The following is a 22,364-nucleotide window of genomic DNA, read 5'->3' on the forward strand; positions in this document are numbered from 1 at the left end:
TTAAAATATTTGACCGTTAGTAAACTAGCTGCAGCAATGCCTATTTTGCAGCGGACTGTGAAGCCACAAATATGTCAGCTTGGCAGATGAGTTTCATTCCAAGTGTCATGAACATGAACATCAGATGTGGACTGTGTCTCTAGAGGAGACGGTTCTTAGGGTTTCCTTTTAAAATGATTGGTCCATTGACAGAAGAGTTGCAGGATAAACCTGACACACCTTTATGTTCGTTAGGCATCTCAGTTTCCATTGATGCCTCCACATCATGAACTGTTGAATAGTTCTGACAATGGAAAGATGGGTGCCCAATGCAATCTTTTAATTCCTATTTTTTTTATTACATTAGTGCCCCAAATAAATCACCAATAAAAAATTGCAGAAGCATTTTCTCCTGATTGTCCATAAACATTAAACAGTCTTTACTAAGATTACGATTTTCTCATGAGCTTTTTCTTCTTCACTCTTGTCCATACGCCCTTTCTGCCTGTCATATCAAATCAATGTCAGATCAATTTCTCGGCTCATTAGTTGACGTTTGGGGTGGATTCAGGTTCCAGTTTGTCGTTGTGTCTTCAGTGTCCTGGCAGACGGTCAGCAGTTAGCTGGTGTATACGTTCCTCAGAGAAACACTGCCATCTGGTGGCTCGTGTTGCTGGAGGCAGGTTGTTGTTTGGTAGTGGACCATCAATACTGTAAAGTGCTGGAGGAGATATAAATGTGTTGGGAATCTGTTAGGTCTTCTGTTCTGGGTCGTCAGGCCAGAGATCAATGTAGTTAACTGTACGACAAATATTTCATGATGAGTTATCAGGCCAGTGTGTGTCCTGATGGAGCCTAACTGAGCTTGATTATTATGAAGAAGATTATATATTAACAGTAATTATTGTCATGGTTCAAGCTATATTTTATATATCTATCTATCTATATATCTATATCTATCTATCTATATATATATTATACTACTATAGCTCAGTTTAGTCAGTGTACAAAGGTAGATAACCTTTTGGTTTTACCAAAGCATCCACAGAGAAATGCAGGCATCAGTTCCTAATCTGGACCTGGGCCTTTGTTTAGCCTCAGGAATTTAAGATCAAACTATGTGACTGCACATGTGAGCCTGAAATTGCACGCAGCCGTGGCCTTTGCAGTGTAAAAGTCAGATGCACGGGCAGCTCTGATGTGTGGTATTTCATCTCTTATGCACTCTGTAGGGCAGCTCTCATGATGCTGCCAAGCAGCGCTGCGCTGTGAGAAATCAAAGCGCAGGCGTCAAGTCGGGAGGGAGCCTATCTTGCGCAGACTGGGTACTGTACATGGCCATTGATGCTGCTGGATAGATGTAGCCCCTGATGTAAATAAGAATGGCGAGGGCAGCGGGTCTAACGTGCCGAGTTACCTCTGCTTGACATCGGAACATTTTTATGCCACCATCGGGGATTTTATAAAACACGGAGTCCTTTTTCTCGTTTGCATCTGAATCTGTCTTGACAGTTCGCCCGATGGTTTTCATTTGACACAAGAGCCAAAGCAGACGGGCGGCTTCTCCTAATAAACACTCGGGAAAAACAGGTCATTATGACCTTAGTATCCTCCAGTAAAAGAAAACCATCGGATTGCTTTTACGCGGCAGCATTCTGTTTGCATTTTTTGCTTTGGATTTCGTCTGCCGTGTCCGGAGAGGAGGATCATCAGTTCAGCGTTGAGGTAAGATAAATGGCCTCCCCTCCCCGATTATCATAAATGACCGTGCTCTCTCCTCCACATCATCTGCCTCTGCGTGGAAAACATATATGTCCGCTCCCCCCCCACGCTATCGGCCGCCACAATCACCATAACGCATAACATGGAGACATTGTGAGCCTATCAGGACAGCTCACGCGCTGAACGGAGAAAACATCGCGCATTCCTCATTTGTAGGGTGCAATGAAACAGAAGGATGCTCATTTGAGGTTATTACATTGCGGTCCATGAACTGAACTGATCCAGCCCACTGATTCCAAATATGATCGCACTCAGAGCGGTTCTGTTTTTTATCACAGATGCCCTCCAGCATTGTATTTTGCTTGATATACTTTCTTTTTTTTTCTTTTTTTTTTTTCCGACAGGTCATCATGAAGTCAGATATGCTTTGGCAGCATTATAGTGTTGGAGGAGATGAAACATTCACAGACACAAGTTGCATAATAGGATTTGCTTTTTTGTACCTGATTAATTTATGTCATTTCCACCCTCACCACATGCTCCACTCCTACCACTCTGAAGAAATTAAATGCTTAGGCTCGCAGTAACAAACACACACCATTATTCAATTTTATGGCTCACTGAAATTTGCCGATATCTCAGTGAAATCTGTGCCTTTGAAACAAAACTACTTGCACAGGAAACACACCCACAGGAGAGAGAGAGAGGGGGAGGATAAACAAGGCGTTTAGCTAAGCAGAAAGAGGGATAGAGGCAGAAGGGGGAGGGATGGACAGAGGAGACAGCTAGTCAGATTAGCTAGCTGGAACATATCTCATGGCCGTGTGGTGATAGGGAGGCAGCTGGTTGGCATGTGGACAGCTGTGGATAGCTCGGGCACCTCGTGGCCCTCGGTTTCAGGATTGGGTTTGGCAGTGACCCCTGGATGATGCTCAGAGGGCTCACCTCCCGTCTCTGTATCACTCCGGCTTTGTAGGGCAAGAGGAGGCAGGGCCGCACTCCTGCACATGTACGCTGACCGGAAGCCGCAAGACACAAACACTGACTAAGGTCACCAGAAGGGATTCAGATGCTGTTTGCATTTGCACGGCTGTCCACAGAGCCTCTGCACAAACAGATTTAAACCTAAACCACTGCTGCATACACTATTTAAGCAAACAAAAGACCATTGTGTTTTGTGTGTTGTTGTAAATTGTACCAACATCAATAAAAAGCTTCTTAACATTTCAGGAACACTGTGATGTGAAATACAACCACAGCAGCTCGTTCTTTGTTGTCTTGATAGTGAAGGAGTTTTGTGCTACCAGTGGTTGGTCACAGCATCTTTTGAGATGCAGAATAAATGATGCACCTTCATATTTTATGTTGATTTTTTTTTTTTTACTATGTGATTGGCAGCAGACTGGAGATTAAAAGAAGCAGGTTTGCAGCTGGAATCTTGCCATTTCTCTGCCCACTTTTTCCCAACAAGTTCATTGCACCACTTGCAGGGAAACACAAAGAAACAGTACTTTTAGCCTTATTAAAAGCTCTGGTTGTGGTGCCTCTGTGCAATATAAACCAACTGCTGTGGTGGACGTGAGTCTGTGGTCCGTGTATGTACGCGAAAACCTCCCAGAATTGTTTGAAATATGAATGTTATTGAAATAGGTACACGTGGGAGCAGATCTAATCAAACACAGTGAAGGAGAATCAAGTTCATTGTGGCAGTTAATGGGAATGCATGAAGAGAAGTGACTCTTTAAAAATCTTTCACTTTTGATGTATTGCACACATTGCAACAGCTTCTTAAATACATGTAAATTGAAAAAATTATGAACTCATTTATTATCTGAACAAACTTGCAAAATGTGCAACATCCTGGTCAACAGACCTTCTCTTAAATCTTAGTTTTCAAATAAAGAGTCTGCAGCAAGTCTTAAAATAACCATGATATGAAGTCCCAAATCTTTCTGCTTCTTCCCCCTTTGCAGGGATGGCTACAGAGGTATGGCTACCTTCCCCGCACAGAACCGGGAATGTCTGTCCTGCGCTCGGCCCAAACCATGCACTCAGCCATCGCTGCCATGCAGCGTGTCTATGGTCTCAATGTCACAGGGACACTGGATGAGAAAACCAAGGAGTGAGTACACACACACGTGCTCATACAAACACAAGCCGAGGGGCACGTGAACTTTCATTAGGCCAATGATGTCACGTTAATGCACATGCTCCACTCATTTCATTTAAAATGCAGAAGGCAGGGCTATCAATATTTCAATGAATCAGTGAGGGACAGACAGAGATGTTTGTTTCACCGCCAATCACCTCACCTGAAACAACCTCAGGTGACGTGTTTAATGCTTTCCCCTCTTCTCATTTTGCATGATGGTGCAGTGATATCACCCTGAGGTGAGAATTCATGTTTTGCCTACAGTATGTATCGTGTTTGTTTTTGTAGTAGTGATGACATCTGATGTGGTATGAATGAGAAGGACTGTAGTTTGGAGAAGTTTAGCAGCACTTTGCATCCCTTATTTTTTGCTACTGTGATTCTTTGGCACCTGTCAGGAAGAGAACTGCTGCGTTCACTTCACTGCTTTATGTTGTCTTGTGATGCAAACAATGAATCCAACTTGTAGTTCGCAAACTAAAGTCACCTTCTCTTCTCTTCTCTTCTCTTCTCTTCTCTTCTCTTCTCTTCTCTTCTCTTCTCTTCTCTTCTCTTCTCTTCTCTTCTCTTCTCTTCTCTTCTCTTCTCTTCTTCGTCTCCTTCTCCCTCATCACTTTTTAAGTTGGATGCAAAAACCACGCTGCGGTGTTCCGGACAAATTCAAAAGTGCTTCAAGGTCACGGAGGCGGCGATACGCACTGACAGGACAGAAGTGGCAGCGTACGCACATAACCTACAGGTGAGAGACAGTGAAGGCAGTTGTCATAGAGACCATTCAGTTTAGCAGTTCTCATTGTGGGGCTCACATTAAAATATGCTGGTGTCAATTTTCTCCGCTCTCTTCTGTCTCTCATCTCTTCCTCTTTCACCACCTGGGATCACATGCTGCATGTTGTCATAGAGACTGAACAAATATGTCACATATGTGGGGGCTCGCACACAAAAATATAGTGACAATCGCACATTCAAAAACACATAGATTAACACATAGTGTGAGTATGTTTGCTCTCTAATGTATAAATAGCTTGCTGGCAAAATGAAAAATGGGATCAGGCTGTCTTCCATTTATTCTTCCCTTTTCATAAAACAAAACAATTTTTCGCAGAGTAGCAGGAAGATTGAGGGCTTTTCTCTCCCTCATCCAAAATTGTTTGAAAATCCAGAGTGTAAATTATCCATAATCTCAGCAGAAATATTCAAACTCTCATTTTATCTGGCCTGATTAAGCCCACGCTTTTAATAGGTTCTGAGGAGAACCGATAAACGCGTCTCTGGCACAACTGCAAATTGACAGGTTACTGCAGTAATAGACGATAACACTGTCAATTTATTCAAATCCTTCCTTCCTCCCTGAATTTGAATTGATGAGCCACCTCTCCTAATGGAATGTCAATCAGTGCTGAGCCAGTGCTGCTGCTGACTGCACTTTATTCGTGGAAACGAGTGGAGAGAGAGGGAGAAGATTTCCCATTCCTCTCTGCCTGCTAGACACTGATAACGACTGCTGTGTTAAAAGTTCAGTGAAAGCTGCTGGGCTTGAAATAGTTGTGTCAAGTGCAACTTTTTTTTTTCGTGTCTTCTCATTCTGAAAAGGGAAACTGTTCACTTAAAATTAATGGGATAACAAGGAAAGGGGTGGACGCGGAGAGCTTTTTTTTAATTTCCACTTATCCTGAATATTTTGTTCCCCTAAGTTTCAAATTATTTTACTTTTGCAAACTCTTTTATGTAAACTACAACTTACATTTTTAGCCAGACGGACTCCATCTCGCAGCAACCTTTTCAATAGGTGTTCTTGTTTTTTTTCTACAGCATAAAAAATGTCACGCCAAAGGTGGGCGCCCGGGAGACTCATGATGCCATCCGGCGGGCGTTTGACGTGTGGCAGGGCGTGACTCCCCTACGCTTTGAGGCTGTTCCATACAGCGCCCTGGAGACTGGCAGGCGTGACGTGGACATCACCATCATCTTCGCTTCAGGTTTTCACGGTGACAGCTCGCCCTTCGATGGGGAGGGAGGATTTCTCGCCCACGCCTATTTTCCAGGCCCGGGCATTGGAGGGGACACACACTTTGACTCAGATGAGCCTTGGACCTTGGGGAACCCCAACCATGATGGTGAGTGGAAGAGAAAGTAGGCGTAAAATGTAATGAGTAAGACAAGGTGGCAAAGACCCACCAATAATGGAGCGAACAAAGGAGAAGCTACAGCAGGGAGGAGGAGGGGAACCTATTAAAAGATAAATAAAAACAAAGTAGAGAAATTGAGCTTATTAAATGCTAAATTTTGACAGGAAGGTAAACAAGTAATGAGTGTGGGAGAAGTGAGAAAAGCATGCAGGAAAAAAAGAGCACTCAACAGGAGAGACAGATAAGGGACTGATGAAAAGCAGATCATGGAAATACAGATGGTTGGGCAGGAGGGCAATATGACAGAGATGGTATCGCAGGGCAGCGTATGAGGGATGCTTAACCAAAAACAAAGAATGCAGAGATGTCTTTGATCCGGCTGTGCTCTGTAAAGACGAATCACCCCATCTGTCAGGATTTTGGTGTTTTTTTTCATGTGTAATAAGCTCTTCAGACGACAGGATAGAAAGCCCTGCTATTTTAAGACATTGGTTGCTGGCACATGATTATGGTTATTCAGTTCTATTGAATTTGATTTATCTCTGTGGTAAGCTTCCAAAGAGGTCTATGTAAAAGTAATAGATATGCTACATATTCATGCCATTACAGATTTTATGTTAGGTCACGTCACATCTATAAACTGTGCATAAAAAAATGTACGAAGCCTTCTTAAAATCCCTCGTAGGTTTTCTGAAGAGCAGTTTTGAGGCTCAGTTCTGAGTGGATCTGGCCGTCGCCATCTTGGCAGCCTCACTCCCAGCTCATCCAAAAATTACCCAGAGAGGTGGTGTGTGAATTGAGCTGAGGCAGGCCGCATGGCGCCTGGTTACTGAAACTTGCATACAGCTTCCCATCAGCACCCACCTGTCACTCAGAGCTACCACATCCTTAATTATGCATAACTTTAAGACTTAATACAATTTAAATGGGTGAGTTATATAAGAATTCAACCCGGTACAGTTGGCATGAATGGGAAAATTAGCTATAGAGACTAAAACCGTTACATGTACGAGGCTGTGAACGTGTTTATTATTGCTGTAAAATTGGCCATTTTTACATGTGGGTCTATGGGGATTGACTCACATTTGGAGCCAGTCTCTAGTGGCCAGTCGAGAAACTGCAGTTCATGACATCAAGACATTGGCTATATTTTTCTGCCCGGGGGGTTGTCCGAGGTCGACATCATTGGTTTGTGAAATGCCATTCTGAAGCCTCGAGTTTGGTATTTTGTCCATGGACTATTTTTGAGCCAGAAGTGACCATATTTGGACAAGCTGGGTAGTTGCGAGCGGTGTATCTGACTCGATCTCATTGGAACCCAAAGGAAACTATGCCCTGCCCACATTTAGCAGAGACCTGACTGCACCACAGGCCTGTCAATCAAACAGACACGCCCCCAAACATACCGCTTTTTGAGGCCTAATATCTAATTAATGATGGGATTATTTTCAGATGGACCACCAGAAAACGAATTAGAAGGATTGATTTATGCAAATGACACCATATTGACCAGTGGTGAAAATGTATTGACGTCGTATTTCATGAGAGAAGTTGAATGAGAGTCAATGGAGACAGAGGCTTTTCTAAGCCAACTCGTAGCGTCCCTCGGTGGTATTGCAGTTTAAGGCACTTCTGCATTGGTCTAATTTTTCAGACCCGGAAGCCACATTAATTTGTATATATAGTCTATCGTGACAATAGACTATATATATAAATGGACGTCACATCATGTCAGGAGCCATCACACCAGAAATCCTGGCAGAGCAACAAGATACCATTCTTAGCCGTGCAACCAAACACACTTTAATTACTCTACCTACAGCGCGCCTGGCTTGTCAGAGCACCACTGCTTCATTAATATCTTTGTACCATACGCTTACACTCTATCCTCCCATTAGTGGGGGAGGAGAGTTGCAGCCCACATTGTGTTTGTTCTCGGAAACTGCTCGCCACCCATCAGCTCCTCTCCTCTCTCCCTTTTGTTCTCATACTCTAATGGTAATTGTCTCAGACTCCCAAGTCAAAATCAAGTTCACCCTTGTGCAGTGTCCCATGGGTATCCATTTGGAGTGCTGAGGCTGATTTTGAAAAGCTCCTGTCTCAGTTTATGTGTCTGGAAAGCTGTGCAACCTTTAATGGGCTCTCACAGCAGTGCAATTGTAAATGTTGCATGTTGACATGTGCGCTAATGGTAGCTCCGGTCTGGCTCCTGGGAGTCCTTTTGGGACGTTTTTGGTTAGGTGGAAGAGGCTGGTTGTGTGAGATAAATGGGGGAAGGGGAGGTGTAACCTTTTAGCTGCTGGCTGAGGGTCAGTAGCTGTTGTGTGCAGCACTGTTGGCAATAGTGGATATCATGTTGTAAAGGGCAACAATCTCCTGGGGGACAACTTCGGTCACAAGCTGTACGTAAATGGTGTATTTCTACTTAAATCAGGTTGACACTATGAGCTGAATGCTGACCATATACACCGACTCTGACATTTTTTTTTCCATTTGTGTGTGTGTTAAAATGTAGTATAAAATAGAGGCCAACATGTTTTCAAGTGCATTATATGAACGTGCACTTGTATTTTCATTGTTTTCGGATGTCCTGGGCAGCAACGTGACTGTTCCTCCGCTCTATGTGATCTCTGGCTCACATCTGCCTTATGATGCAAAATAACTAAAACTATCCCAGAGAGTGCAAAGTAAGGTCTTAAAATTGTTATATGTAACTAGCCTGGTGTACCCAGACCCAAATGCTCTGAATGAGTATATGGATCTGTACGCTCCGAAGGGCATCGTTTGCAGTCGTTGCATACTACTGGGCGCAGTCCTTGTGTTAATTTTTAAAATGACTGGAGCAGCTTTAACCAATCAGCATGTGCGTATACTCTACCACTGCTGCAACTACATTTCAACATCATTAAACGAACTGACCCAACGACACTAGTCGCTTTTTGGTCCGCCCTTCAGAGTGGCTGGACGAGCATTAATGCGAACAGGTTTTCCAGATTATAACAACAGTGAAGAAAACTGAAGCCAAAACCCAAAACTGGTCATTTTACAATGACAAAACAAAGAGGAGAACAAAATTCTCACTTCAGACCCTGTAATTAGGACATATTGGGCATTTTTTGCTTGATAAATGGTTAACTGATTATCAAAATGTATGCTGATTTGTTTTCTGGTGATTGATTAATCAAGTAATTACTATAAAACCTGAGATGAGGTTAAATTGAATTTGCCCACCATTTGGACTGTGTCTATCACACATTTCAGGGATCAACTCAGCTTCAGTGGCTTCAGTGTAGTATATGGTACAAAAGCTACTTGTGTAAAAAAGCAATACTGTATAGAGTTGGCTATTCAGTAGCTCTGCAGATGCCTGCTAATGGTAAAACTGTATAATTTTCTAAATGTAGTTTTCATTGTTTGCATGTGCTTTTCACTTTCGGCCTCTTGTATTAATAAGTATGTCTGTGCAGCTGTTTATGTTTTATCACAATGCATACAGTTACATCCATCCTTCTCCACCCACTGTATGTACTGGATGTTCCACATGTGATGGAGCATGTTCGTTATCTCAGTGCAGTTTTCCTCTCGCCCTCTCCAGGGAACGACCTGTTCCTGGTTGCGGTTCACGAGCTGGGCCATGCCCTTGGTCTGGAGCACTCTAACGACCCCACCGCTATCATGGCTCCTTTCTACCAGTACATGGATACAGAGAACTTCAAACTACCTCATGATGACCTGCAGGGCATCCAGAAAATCTATGGTAACTTTCCACCATGGAATCTCTTATTAGATGGTGAGATTTTTAGAAAGTCTAAACAGCACTTCATACAGAAAGAAGGCTTATGTGTTATATAATCTCAACAAGCTACATACAAAATATTATAAAAAACTGAATCTGTGAAGTAACTTAGTCACATTTGCAAATGCTACTGCATCCGTCATACTGGGTTGAATGCCAGTAAGCAGCATTTGTCAGCTGTTAAAGAGGGCAGCCAAGCAATATTTTCAAAGCAACATGAGTCAACTAACAAAACGCCAAAGAGGCTAAATAATCTGTGCCAAAATAACAAGTGCATTGGTCAAAATATATCTCAATGGGAACAATCTTGAAAATAGCTTCATCTTAAACATACAGAAGAAAAGTATTTACGAAGTAATGAAGGGAGATGAAATAGTTTGTGTTTTTGTGTTTTTAGGTCCACCAGATAGAGCTCCACAACCGACCAGGCCCCCACCAACAGTCCCTCCCCCTCGCTTCCACCCTCCCTCAGACCCACGCAAGCACGACCGGCATGCCAGACCCCATCGCCCTCCGCAGGGGGCCAAGCCCTCCAACCCCAACTCCAAACCTAACATCTGTGACGGAGGCTTCAACACCCTGGCCATCCTCCGACAGGAGCTTTTTGTGTTCAAGGTAAAGCACATCATCAGAGTAAACATGGCTGCTGGTTTCAAAGCAGTTCTGAATGATGATGATGATGGTGATTCACTGTCCATCTCTATAGGACCAGTGGTTCTGGAGGGTGCGGGACAACTCAGTCGTCCCTGGCTACCCCATGCAGATCAACTACTTCTGGAAAGGCCTGCCTCCTAAAATCGATGCTGTGTACGAAAACAGCGAAGGAAAGTTTGTCTTTTTCAAAGGTAAATAAAGAAATAGATGAATTATTTCCATAATTGTATTTTTTTTTAATTATTATTACAGACACCCAGTGGTGCTTTTAACCACTAGTGGTGCTGTGGAGTGATATTGTTATGTTTTTTTGTTGGTCATGGATACACGAGAGCCAGTGGGTGAAATGATGCACATTTCTTCGAGCTAGTTTCACACTGTTTGCCAAAATGATTGCTCGTTGGCATCAGTGCAGCCAAAACTGTAATAATGTGTCTTAAAGAAATGCAGGTTTGCAAATATGAGAGTAAACAATTTGATAAATGTAATATTGCATTCCATCACTACAAGTGCACGTGAGAACTCACACTAAGCTCTCTAACATACACTAATCTTCTATCATAGTGGAATAGATTGGGTGACTGGGAGGTTCTTTTGCATCCTGCATGGTGGGAGAACGGGTGCAGATCCGGAAGAGCCATCCGCCCATCAGGCAGATTAACATGACATCTGTCACCCAGTGGGATCAGAGTGCCTCATGCTTGATTTATTCACTCAGAGGGACTTAACTGTGTGTGTGTGTGTGTGTATGTACGTGGGTGTGTGTACATGAGTGTGTAGCTACTTACTGCGAGCACGCCACCACCACAATTCTCCTCGGGCTGCCCGAGGCACTTATGATCAAACTGAATTAAATGCAACAATAGCTTCAATAAAACTCAAAACAACAAGTCTCAGTGGAGTTGCCTTCAGAGCATCATCTTGCTGTTTATTGTATCCCAGATAAGACTGCATAGCTGTTCTGCTGTGGAGATAGTCTTTAAAGGTGATTCGTTTGACCTTTGAAATCATGTGAACAGAAATAAATAGACTTGCGGGTAAAAATCCACAGATACAGTTTGAATGAGCTGAGAGCCCACAGTGTTTTGTCTGGTGTGATTTTTGAGGTCATATTTATGATAATGTCTTTGTCCCAGTGCAGTCTAACTTTGTCTGTGTGTGTATTTTAGGAAATCGTTTCTGGGTCTTCAAGGACACAACTCTCCAGCCATCGTACCCTCAGGACATCTCGTTGTTCGGGAGCGGTATGCCCACACAGAGTATCGAGACAGCTGTCTGGTGGGAGGATGTCGCCAAAACCTACTTCTTCAAAGGAGACAGGTCTGTGTGGATTATTACTGCACTTCTGCTGCAAAGTTTAGCATTCGGACAGAACTCTGGAGTAAAGTAGTACAAGGACAAATGATGGCTGAAATCTCTATTAAGGTTTTAGCTATATCATGTATATTTAAAGACTTGTCTTCCAATAAAATGACTGTGCTATATTGTATTTATTACACATATAATTTATGTTTTATGTTGTTGAGTGGATCCTACAGAGAAGAGAAAAACAATATAAAGTATTTGTTATTGCCTTCCCTTTGGTTCTTTTTTTATTGTTGCAATGTTAGTCTATTTTGGGAAAAAAAAATGTTAGACTGTTTCCATCAAGATATTGCACATTTTTGCAGGTTTTTGATCATACATCTTTCATATTATTATTATTATTATTATTATTATAGATCATTGAAGCTCTGTAAGTGATCAGATGTTTGGTGGCTTTTCAGGCCATTATGATCCAATGTTAGAGCACAGGAAACTGTGATGTGGATGTAAACAACACTGGATCTTATATGTATGAAATGGATATTACTTAGAGTCAGAGAATCACATTGTGCACAGAGTGGTAGAGAAAAGGAATCCTAAAGACCTGAGAAAAGAAATGTGTTTTCTTCCAAGGTTAGTGCAAAGACAGAGCTATCATGCAGGCATGAAGGTGTCCTGATGCAGACAAGTAGCTGTGATAATTAGGTGTTTTCCTCGCAACATCTATAGCGATGCATCAGCAGTATTTCCTAATGGTTACTTCAGTAGTTTAGGCCCTTTTCTGTTAAGTTTATACAGCATACTATCCTGTTTAAATGTATGGATTTATCCAGATTGTGCAGGGAGTTTTTCCAAAACAACCAGATGAGAGAATCTGTTGTGAATCTATGTGCATCGAAAGGGTCATACATTTTGAGAGCATGCCAGTGTGACTCACATGTTCAGCTGTCATGATAAATCATATCCAAAGAGGTCATGGGACCTTTGTGGTGGGAGCTGACAAAATGCTTTGTCATGATACTGTCATCCTGGACCACATGATGTCCCATCCTGACAAAACAGGACATTCTGTTTCTGTTATCTCGCTCTAATTCAAAGATGTATGTCTGTGAGTGGCAGAAGATGAGGAGGACATCAATCACAGCGTCTTCTGAAACAAATCTGTGAGGCAGATAAGCACAGTATGGATGATCGATTGGCCGCTTTTCTGGTCATGTGAAATAAGTCAGTCGCTGATCATTAAATGGTCAGACTGAAAATGACATGTGACATCAAGTTATAGACAGCAGACTGTCACTATGAAAATGATAAACAGAGATCCAGTGTAAGATTTTGTCTGTCATGATATCAAGTTTTTATATTGTTTTTGAAAGCTAAATCACAATGACAAAACAATACATCTTCTATACTTAAAAGACTTTTCTAGCAGAGTATAATGAACAAAAAAAAGTGTTTTACTCAGTCCTCTAAGTCTGTGTAGGCAGTGTTTCAAAACATCAGCTGCCATCATTTCACATAACTGACTCAAACATCAGCTGTCATTACTGAGGCATTGGGCAGCAACATTTGATGAATCACTGTCACCCAGCCTGAATCAAAGGCCCTGATTAAGAGTTTTCTTTTGTAAAAAAAATACAACTTAGCAGCACTAGTTTATGTACTGAAGGAGTATTCTTTATTTAACCGATATGCTGCAGCACGGGCTCTTTGTCAGGTTGTTATAAGTAAAACACAGTGTGTGTTTTAAGCGTTGCCAAGTTGAGTTTTCACATTTTTGCCCCTTTGCATTTTGACCTCTTTTAATTTAATAGTTGGTTGGTGATGAAAAGTAAACACATTAAAGGAATCTCCAAACCAAACACGAGTTTTTCAGATGTCCCCGGGATGTTAAAATGACAAATGTATTTTGTGCTTTGAATCTACTTGATCTTACGAAACTCTTCTCAAACTGCAGATTTCTCTGCGTATGTGTATTTGCATTTTTTTTTTTGTACATGCCTGCAAGAATGTGTGATTTCCCCCCTCTTCTGATCGACCCAGATCTGTATAATCCTTTTTTTTTTTTTTTTACAAGATCAGGTGTCAGATGACCTCTGTATAGACTGTTTTGGTATTTCTGCCTGTGCTGTTGTAGATACTGGAGGTACAATGAGGACATGAGGACCATGGACCCGGGTTATCCAAAACCCATCACCATCTGGAAGGGCATCCCTGACTCGCCACAGGGGGCTTTTGTGGATAAAGCCAACGGTATGCCCACTTTACTGACCGTAATACCTGATTGTAGATAAGTAATTTCACATACTAGCATCTCTTTACTATTGAAATAGAGGTGTAGTGTCATAAAAGAGAGGAAAACTAGAAGTTGACAAGAGTAAAATCTATGTTGCTTTGTAGCAAGGTGCAGTTTATTTGACTACTCTTTACTATAATAATAGTACATATAATACATGAAAAATACAAGAGAGTAAGTAAATGTGTTTTGTGTTTGTTGTCTCTGGAGTTGAATAAGACTCATACCTTTTTGCTGCAGCATCCTCAGATTGATTCCAGCTGGGGTCTTCTGTTGCATGTCTCCCTCTCTCCTCTTGTGTCCCATCTGTCTTTATACTGTTACACAAACACAAAATGGCAAAAATAAATCTTAAAATAATCAAATTATTGTGTCCCTAACCCCCCCCCTCTCCTCCCCCTCCTCCTCCTCCCCTTTCTCCTCCCCCATTCTCTATCCAGGCTTTACCTACTTTTACAAGGGAAAGGAGTACTGGAAGTTCAACAACCAGCTGCTTCGCGTGGAGCCCGGCTATCCGAGGTCCATTCTGAGGGACTTCATGGGCTGTGACGGCCTCCCTGCAGACCCCGACTGGGACTGGAGCCCTCCGGTGGCAGAGGAACGCCACTATGACAACGGCGACGTGGACGTCGTCATCAAACTGGACAGCGCGGGGGGTACGGAGAAAGCGGTGGCCATAGCGATCCCGTGTGTTCTGGCGCTGTGCATGATGGTCCTCCTCTACACGGTGTTCCAGTTCAGGAGGAAGAGCACGCAGCGCCACATACTGTACTGCAAGCGCTCCATGCAGGAGTGGGTCTGAGGGACTGCACTGTATAGAGAGGGGTGTGAAGCTCTGATAAAGGTCTAGTTATTGCTTGAAGCCCTCGGTACAGTAATTGGAAGCACTGTAAAGGGTATAGTACTTGAGGTTTGCCATGTTGGCAGATTTGAAAAACTGCTCGAACTCATAATGTGCAAGCTGCAAGGGAAGTGAAACGTTCAGCAGAACTCGAGTGAAGACAGTGACGGAGCCACATCTCCTATGTCCAACTAATATGTATGTATCTGCTTTGACTTTTTTCTGTATCTTGGAATGAACTCAATTAAGTGAGACAGAGTTAAGCTACTGTAAGTGGGACCTTTGTCTATCCCCATCTCTGCACGCCGCTTGAAAAGCCCCTAGCAGTAACTTCAGTGGACAAATTAGACATAGGCTTCTACTTTACTTTTATTTCTTAATTAAATTGCCCTGAGCTGTGCTTTTTTTTATTTTATTTTTTTTTAATTTAGGGTCCCTGTAAAAGATTACTCATTGTGTGGAGGACTGACACACAAACCAAATATGACCTTTTTCTTCCAAAGAGGATTACCGCTCGATGTTGTTTTTGATGGGATATTTCTCCTCCATGGATCAAACATTTGTGGATCATATTCTTGATTTTCTTTTCGCCATTTCTATTCATATCCACCCGTCTGCTCTGTAATCTGTTGGGATGGGACGCAGCCGTTAGTCAGAGCTAGGAACTGAAGACTGTTGTGGCAGTCGATTTCCAAAACAGGGGCCAAAAACCTCTCTGCAATATTTATGAGACTGCCTTAATCACAGATCGCTTCAAGTCCCTTCTCTTTCTCTCTCTATTTCTCTGGTCTGGACACTGGATACTGAGTGACACAGTAGGAATATAAACAGAAGGCTACCCATAATGCAACTTACAACCAGTAATTAAGGACAGTTTGATCCACAACAGGTTCATCGTTCTTGAAAATGTGCTAACCTGTGCTAAATACCTGATGGCAAGTCGACTATCAGCTTTCATTCGGTGCCTCACCGGAGGGTAGGAGAGAGAAAGGGAAGGTTAGTTAGGTGTGTGTGTGTGTGTGTGTGTGTGTGTGTGTGTGTGTGTGTGTGTGTGTGTGTGTGTGTGTGTGTGTGTGTGTGTGTGTGTGTGTGTGTGTGTGTGTGTGTGTGTGACAGAGAGTAATTACCTACATTATATATGTGCTGTACTGTACTGTAGTGTCAGTTATTGAACAGTTAACATCCTGCTTCCCTTGTTTCCCCGCCAGGTTTGGATACCAATACTCCAAACAATGTTCGTCGTCCGTACATTTTAAACAGGCTTCACTGATCCATATTTTTTTCTTTCAACTTTTGTACAAGGTTTGTAAGTTTACATAATATTTCACATGGAACAGGAAACGGAGAAGGAGGTGAGAAAAGAGGGGAAACAAATCTAAGACATATTTCTGAACAAAATAAAATCATCTCTCTACATTTATATTTACCACAAGCTCATCAACCTTGCATCAGTGGCCAGCGCTGTTGCCCAGATGGCTCCATCTTCTCACTAAGTTTTTAATGAATAGCAACTCTGTAAAGAAGAAAACATTTCTAACCATTAACAGGAACTAATCAACAGAAATAAAGAAACTTACTGTTGTCTGAATTTTGGATATTAGAAACAAAAGCTGAACATAGTTTCGCCTGCGTGTTCAATAACAGAATCAGGCTGTTTTATGCACTCTAACTATAATTAACCTTTAATTACAAAGTCTGTACTAATGTTACATTAACACATTACTAATAAATGTTTATAGAACTAATCAATCATTATTGGAATTAACAGGAAAAACAAAACCAGCTAAATTAAGTCTGATTATAAAATAATTAACATCTATTTTGTGATATATGATGTTTCATTTACAATATAATACATAAATCTTATAATGTTTCAGAGTATAATCAGTAAAATATGGAAAATAAAACCCATAAAAAGACAAAAGACTCTCTCTAGTGAGATGGAGCTAAACTGAGCAGGAGCTTTTTCTATCACCACAAGGTTTTTTTTTTTAATGCAATACACCGCCTGGATCCTAATGAAATATGTATTTGCCTTTGGTCTGCCATACACGTGACAATGTGGTGTAGCATTTCTCAGAGTTTGCCAGATGATCTATCTGTGAGCATTCATCATGTGATTGTTTTTCTATATTCGTGCTCCTTGTTTTTGTTACTCTTTTACTTGAAATGGTCATCAACATCAGCTGTACAGGATATCTGACATAATCTTCCATCGATATCGAGGCAAAGCTGTTTTCTAACATATCAGAGGAGGAATTAATTTGAGATTTAAAATGTTCTTCTCTTTGAATGAACTCCAGCGAGGGTAAATTGATTGATCTATGATTGATGGGTTGGACCTTTATTCATCATCATTTGTAACAGATAAAAACTTACATAAGGGCAATGCATGCCGGTGTTAAAACTAAGATGTTATTCTTTCATAGCTGTTGACCATGGATCACTCTTGTACCAGTCTTTCCCTTTATGGTTAAATGAAGTGACTGATCAGCATCGCAGGTTTATGCCGGGTCCATTGACAGACTCCAAACTGTCATGCTTTATGATCCATTAAAAATTACTAGCTTCCAGTCTGTCCTTGCTGTTCCAGTCTTCACTCGATTGTCAAAACTATGAGAGAAAATGTAATGAAAGGAACATCTTTGCTGTCCTAAAGCAGTGCTGAATTGCCGTGCATATCGGTCCATGCTGATCCATGATCACTGTAATTTAAGGTGGAAGCAAAAAGCCTATGGCTCAGTGTCGTGTGTGGTGTCCTATCAGTTTGTGTGTTTGTGGTGAGGGTCTGATGGCTCCAGCGAGTATGAATTAAACATGGCCAGTGAGGCAAGTCGGTACTGTATTTATTGCCGTATTTATTCCTGTGTGCTCAGCACCTCAAATCTTGCATTGCATTGTACTGAGGGCAAGAAGCTGTCAATAAAGTGGGTTTGAAATGCAATTTTTTTTTCTAGTCTCACAGCTACCAAGTAATTGTCCTCCCTCTGCTCCTGCAGCAGCAAAGAACAATCCATTTTTGTGCAAATATTCTTTTTTTTTTTTTTTTTTTTTTTTATCTCTGAGAGGTAAATCGAACATTTAAAGGTTACACACACTTTCAACAGTCCGTTTCACACTTAAACCACTTCAAATATCATATTTTCGATCTTTGAAAAACAGGAGGTCTTAGTGCTTTGACACGTCCCTGGTTGTCTCTTTTTTTGTGTGCGCCTTGACACAGGCTGCTCAGCATTTGGGCAAATTTGGAGTGTCATTAAAGGAAGTAGATGGGGCTGATTAGACATTAGTCAATGCACCAGAGAGGGAAGGGTACAGAAGAGACGATGAGCATTTTGCAATCACTGCGGTCTAGATGTTTTACACAGATTCATGCAGCATATACTCAGAGGCACAGTGTGTGCGAAGTAAACATATTGCATAATGTGTATATATATAAGTCAGACTGTATACTGTCTGCTTTGGACCTTTTTGTTAATCCATCCATTCCATGGATAAGGAAAAATGCTGTGTGTTGTAAATAAAACAAGTGCATTATGAGTGTGTCCTTGTATCCTGCTCCAACACAAACATTCCAGTCACGCAGGTGAAAAGTTTTATAGTTCATTGTCACGTCACAAGATATATTTCACACTACTGGCACTAAACAAAGTAAATAACAAATAATGAAGAATATAGTATGTTAAAGTTTAGTGTTCAAAGCCACAAAAGGAATCACTGCACACAGCAAGCAGCACAACCTATAAAGTTTTTTGAAAGCCTTAATTTTAGGAAGACAGAAAATATCACATTTATTTATGCAGTAAAAAGAGGTGACTTACCCAAACCCTAAAAGAAATGTGCTGCCGGAGGGTTGAACTCAATTCATTTTGACAGTTTTAGCGGATGTGTGCTTCATTTCCATGGACTGTATGTAGGGAACTCCTTCATCCAAAGGAAAAAAGAACAATAAACAACAAAAACACCACATGGCACACGCAACATTATTTTTGTGAAGATTTTCTTAACAACAAAAACAACCCAAAAAGTTTCATAAGCTACAAACATTTTCAAGATTGTGTCTTTACCACTTCCAGGAATTCACCAAAAAATACAAAAGAATCTTAAAGATGTGAAAAGTTAAATTTGTATGTTTAAATTTGGTATAAACCTGCCATTGGCAGACTACTGAAGTCAACTTTCTCCTCCCCTTCCGCTCGCTGTGTGCTACCATTTTAAAAACCCTTCTTGCAACAGGAAACGACAAACAAAAACGTACAGACTTAAAAAGGCAAGTTTTGACAAAGATTTGGATCATGAAATAAGGAAGGCCCACTTTGTTCTTTTCTGTCTTTGGCCATTTCAACGCCAGGGCTCGCCCCACATTCAAATGTTCCACCAAAACGAGTTCCCGATCGAAGAGCAGCTCACCTTTGAGCTCGTCTCCCAGATTGTGACCCAGTTGCCACTGCAAGCCAGTTAATTAGCCCTCCTGGATCTATTAGTGGACTGGTGGGACACTACGAGGACACAAAAATCCCTCAAACTCAGAAAGACAGCTGTGGAGCAAGTAAACATGTCAACACCTTGTGAAACAAACAGCCCTCAAGTCAATCAATAAGATGCAGAATCTCTCAGGGTTTTATTAAATTTGGGCTCGTCTGTGTTTGAGGATCTGATGTCAGCGCTGCTTGTGTAACTCCTGAAAATAGGATGTACAAACATGACCTGGTTTCACATTTCTTGGTGTTATAATGAGGTGTGTGTGTGTGTGTGTGTGTGTGTGTGTGTGTGTGTGTGTGTGTGTGTGTGTGTGTGTGTGTGTGTGTGTGTGTGTGCGTGTGTGTGTGTGTGTGCGCGTGTGTGTGTGTGTGTGTGTGTGTGTGTGTGTGTGTGTGTGTGTGTGTGTGTGTGTGTGTGTGTGTGTGTGTGTGTGTGTGCGTGTGTGCGCGGTCACGGCTGGTAGGACAGTAGTCACGCACAAATCAAAGCTTTTTATCAGCTCTACATCTTGTGATCCAGCAGTGAGAAAAGACACTTCTGGTTTGTTTTTTGACTCCTGGCTGTGATCCGCATGTTTAATTTATTTATACATCACACAGATTTATCAGTTTGTATCAGTAACTCTTTCATTTCCTTCAACAAATGAGATTGATGATTTCCATGAAAGCTTCCTTCAGAGAATAAAGAAATTAAGTTGCATAATTTAAAAAGGGCCACAGTTTCAAGCCTTACACCCTCCGCCGGGCTGGGATGAATGTTTGTTTATGCTAAGATCCTCTCATCTATTTTTTTTTTTAGTAGTATTTAGACGGATAGAAGTTTTAGATATCAGGTTAAAAAAAAAAAAAAAAAAAAAAATTCTACCAACATAAGATCAATGTAAAAACATACATACGGTGTAAAGATGAACTAAATTATGTTCTGGCTTGAATCAACCACTTCAATCGATCAAAGCAAACCCCACTTCCCCTGAAGACCTTCAGGCTGTAAGAACATGAGCTTCACCTTCAGTCCCTCAGTGACAAGTGTCTGCAGTGTGTCTGTAAGTAGCAATGATTCCCATTTCTAACAATTATTTACACTAAAGCTACACTGCAGTACTTTTACATATAAATAAACATTTAATACATTCAAACCTTGACAAACAAATTTACAGGTAAAATACTGGTAAAGTCTTTAGTAACAGACTAGTGTCTAAGACCTAATATAATTTAATTTTTATTAACCCTGATTTCTTTCTTGTTTGGTTATTTATAGGCCCAGTCCACATCTCTGGGATTCATCAGGCTTTTGGATGCTGGACATAACCTACAACATGCTGCCTGGTGAGTTCAGGAGTCAGCATCGTCTTTTAAAAAAAAATAAGAACTCAAATAAATTTTACATTTATGCTGCTCTGTGATGTGATTGGCAAGTCTGGCACTATTTTAATTCCGTACCGTACAGTTTTCCCCTCTTGTTTTCCCTCAAGTGGCTCTAAGGTTGTTTAAACGATCCTAATCTTCTCTGACTGACAGTATCAACTTGTTCTGACGCTTCATTAAATCTGTATGATGATTAATTCAAACCAAAGATTCTGTATATTTTATGAACTTGTCATCAAATTGATATCTTCTGCATGTCTTGTGCATCATTTTAGATCAAGTTTACTTCAGTCTGATGTATGTGGTATCTTTGGAAACTTCTGCACTGAATTTAAAACATTTTTGATGTTCACTGGTGGGCCGCTGCTTCTTATGAGGTTGAATGATGATGGTCCTCATACAATGAAATATATTACTATATTATTATTTTTATGTAAAAATTACACATCAGCGTGTAAATATCTCATTTCCACACAGACTCACCTCAGCACTGGGCTTCATGGGGACCAATAAATCAGCTTGTGTGTGCTATAGTGTTGCCACATGTGAAGTCCAACAAGCTTCAATGTGGAAATGACCAAATCATGACACAATGTTTATAAATTTTAGTTGGAAAAGGTTTTTCTCCTGAAGCCGAGCAGTCCCTAACGATTTCAACTCTTATATCTACTGAACTAATAAAAGGTTGCAATTTTATCACGCTCCATGTGTGTTTCTTCTTTGGACCTAGATAGGCCTCTCGCATATTTCCCATGCATTTCTTTCCCCGTGACTTCCTCCTCTTCTTTTCCCAAGCAGCAACTTTGTCTCTATGGACTGCTCCAAATAGCTGAACAGGAGAAGTGATGTTTGAGAAGTTTGACAAGTACAGAAACAAAAGTCAGATTTAAGACAGGCAATCAAGACTGTCACTTGTGTCCTTTCCTGAGCCACAGAAGGTTGAGTAGGGCTGCAGGTTTTTGCAGCATTTTCATTTTAGTCACTATATTTAATCTTGCTGACTGCATGAAGAGTTTTAGGAACACTAAAACACTAATGCAGCTGCTATTTTGCAAAGTTTTGGCCTATGTGTTGTTGAGCAACTTTCTTTCAAATGCATGAGGTATCTTTTTGTTATCTGTTTTTTCTCAATACATCCATGATAGAGTCACTTAGCAGCACGGTTCTGAAAGTTGTGTAGAATCATTGATAACTGTTGAGTTGCACAGCAATGAAATCAGTCCTACAAAACTGGGGATGAATATGAGATTTTTTTTTTAATGAATTACAAACATATACATGTTGACAATATCAAAAAAAAATTTACGCATCTTACATTTTCAGCCATGTCGGCAAACTAACCTGCTGTGTTTCTTCTTTAATTTTGCTCTGAAATGCAACAGTGAATAGTTAATGCTAATATGATACAGAGGACCTTCAAAGCTTCCTTTCTTATATAACTGTGTCAACGCCATAGTTTTATAAAACTGTGCTCCTTAGAAAATGAAAGCATAATCACCCTGGTTTACAACAATGTGTACAAACAACACAGAGGAAAACTTCATGATGCAATGGAATTTATACAGGAATTAGGTGGTTAGGAAATACAAATTCATTCATACATGAACAAGACATACCTAACAACATTTTCCGTGGGCAAAGACTCCT

At 41.0% G+C, this 22,364-nt stretch overlaps 1 protein-coding gene across 4 annotated transcripts; it reads left to right on the top strand.

The window, feature by feature from the left end:
• The first annotated feature begins 1,258 nt into the window (after window positions 1-1,258).
• Window positions 1,259-18,411, top strand: mmp16b (matrix metallopeptidase 16b (membrane-inserted)). Of its 4 annotated transcripts, none has more exons than XM_069692239.1 (11): window positions 1,259-1,704; window positions 3,675-3,823; window positions 4,078-4,092; window positions 4,476-4,592; window positions 5,666-5,970; window positions 9,578-9,772; window positions 10,176-10,393; window positions 10,485-10,623; window positions 11,602-11,752; window positions 13,872-13,987; window positions 14,471-18,411. In XM_069692239.1, the coding sequence occupies exons 1-11, from the start codon at window positions 1,576-1,578 to the stop codon at window positions 14,830-14,832; spliced, it is 1,896 nt and encodes a 631-aa protein (XP_069548340.1). In that variant the 5' UTR covers window positions 1,259-1,575; the 3' UTR covers window positions 14,833-18,411. The 4 variants fall into 4 exon arrangements, with proteins under 4 accessions (XP_069548340.1, XP_069548342.1, XP_069548341.1 ...); XM_069692241.1 differs by having other exon boundaries at window positions 9,578-9,739; XM_069692240.1 differs by lacking the exon at window positions 4,078-4,092.
• Window positions 18,412-22,364: the final 3,953 nt, after the last annotated feature.

This window comes from Brachyistius frenatus, unplaced genomic scaffold (genome assembly GCF_029030835.1).
Source record: "Brachyistius frenatus isolate BFR_SWC_R1_liver_20210118 unplaced genomic scaffold, ASM2903083v1 Contig_12, whole genome shotgun sequence".
Lineage (NCBI taxonomy): Eukaryota > Metazoa > Chordata > Actinopteri > Embiotocidae > Brachyistius > Brachyistius frenatus.